This window comes from Morone saxatilis, unplaced genomic scaffold (genome assembly GCF_004916995.1).
Source record: "Morone saxatilis isolate NCDOM2014 unplaced genomic scaffold, NCSU_SB_2.0 Contig20, whole genome shotgun sequence".
NCBI classification, from domain to species: Eukaryota; Metazoa; Chordata; class Actinopteri; family Moronidae; genus Morone; species Morone saxatilis.
In genome coordinates this window covers 227,581-228,100 of record NW_023339763.1, presented here as the reverse complement: position 1 = coordinate 228,100, position 520 = coordinate 227,581, and the positions used below count along the sequence as shown (strand labels likewise).

Here is a 520-nt window from a genome sequence, read left to right as displayed (position 1 = left end):
TTAAACATGTCGATGTTTAAGTGTTGAAAGCTGTTGATACTGATTGTGAGGAAATTGATAATAACACTGAAATAAAAGGTGAATTCGGCAACTTCTTCCTCCTATGTGATTAACATCTTTCACCTTGACTGTCCCTTTAAATAATACAGAAATATGATAATATGTCACATTAAATATTTCACTCTGTACAGTGTGTGTGTTCATTTCAGTCTTTTTAACAGATGGCACTTCTGTTTCCATTCAAATGTTCCTACAGTAACACGAGGCAGCAGCTCGCAGCTTAAAGTAAGGCCTCTCCTCACTGCGTTCTTTGCCCTCCTTGCTTCCTTCCATCCTTGCTTCCTAGCTGACAGGATCCACCACGAGGACTTTACACTCCCTCTTGGCGATCTTGTCCAGTGACAGCAGCGTTTTGTCCTGCGGTGGCAGGTACAGCGGCCGGCCGACTGGAGAGCCAACGGGAGGAGTGATGGCCCGCCGCTCCATGGCACTGCCCGTTCTGACACACACACACACACAC

The 520-nt window shown here is 46.0% G+C and overlaps 1 protein-coding gene across 1 annotated transcript in view; it reads right to left on the bottom strand.

The window, feature by feature from the left end:
- Positions 1-14: 14 nt before the first annotated feature.
- Positions 15-520, bottom strand: part of LOC118331475 (microtubule-associated protein 11-like) — a 10,843-nt gene continuing 10,337 nt past the window's right edge. The window contains 1 exon segment of the mRNA XM_035666432.1: positions 15-499. Coding sequence (XP_035522325.1) covers positions 343-499 — 157 coding nt within the window. The 3' untranslated portion in view covers positions 15-342.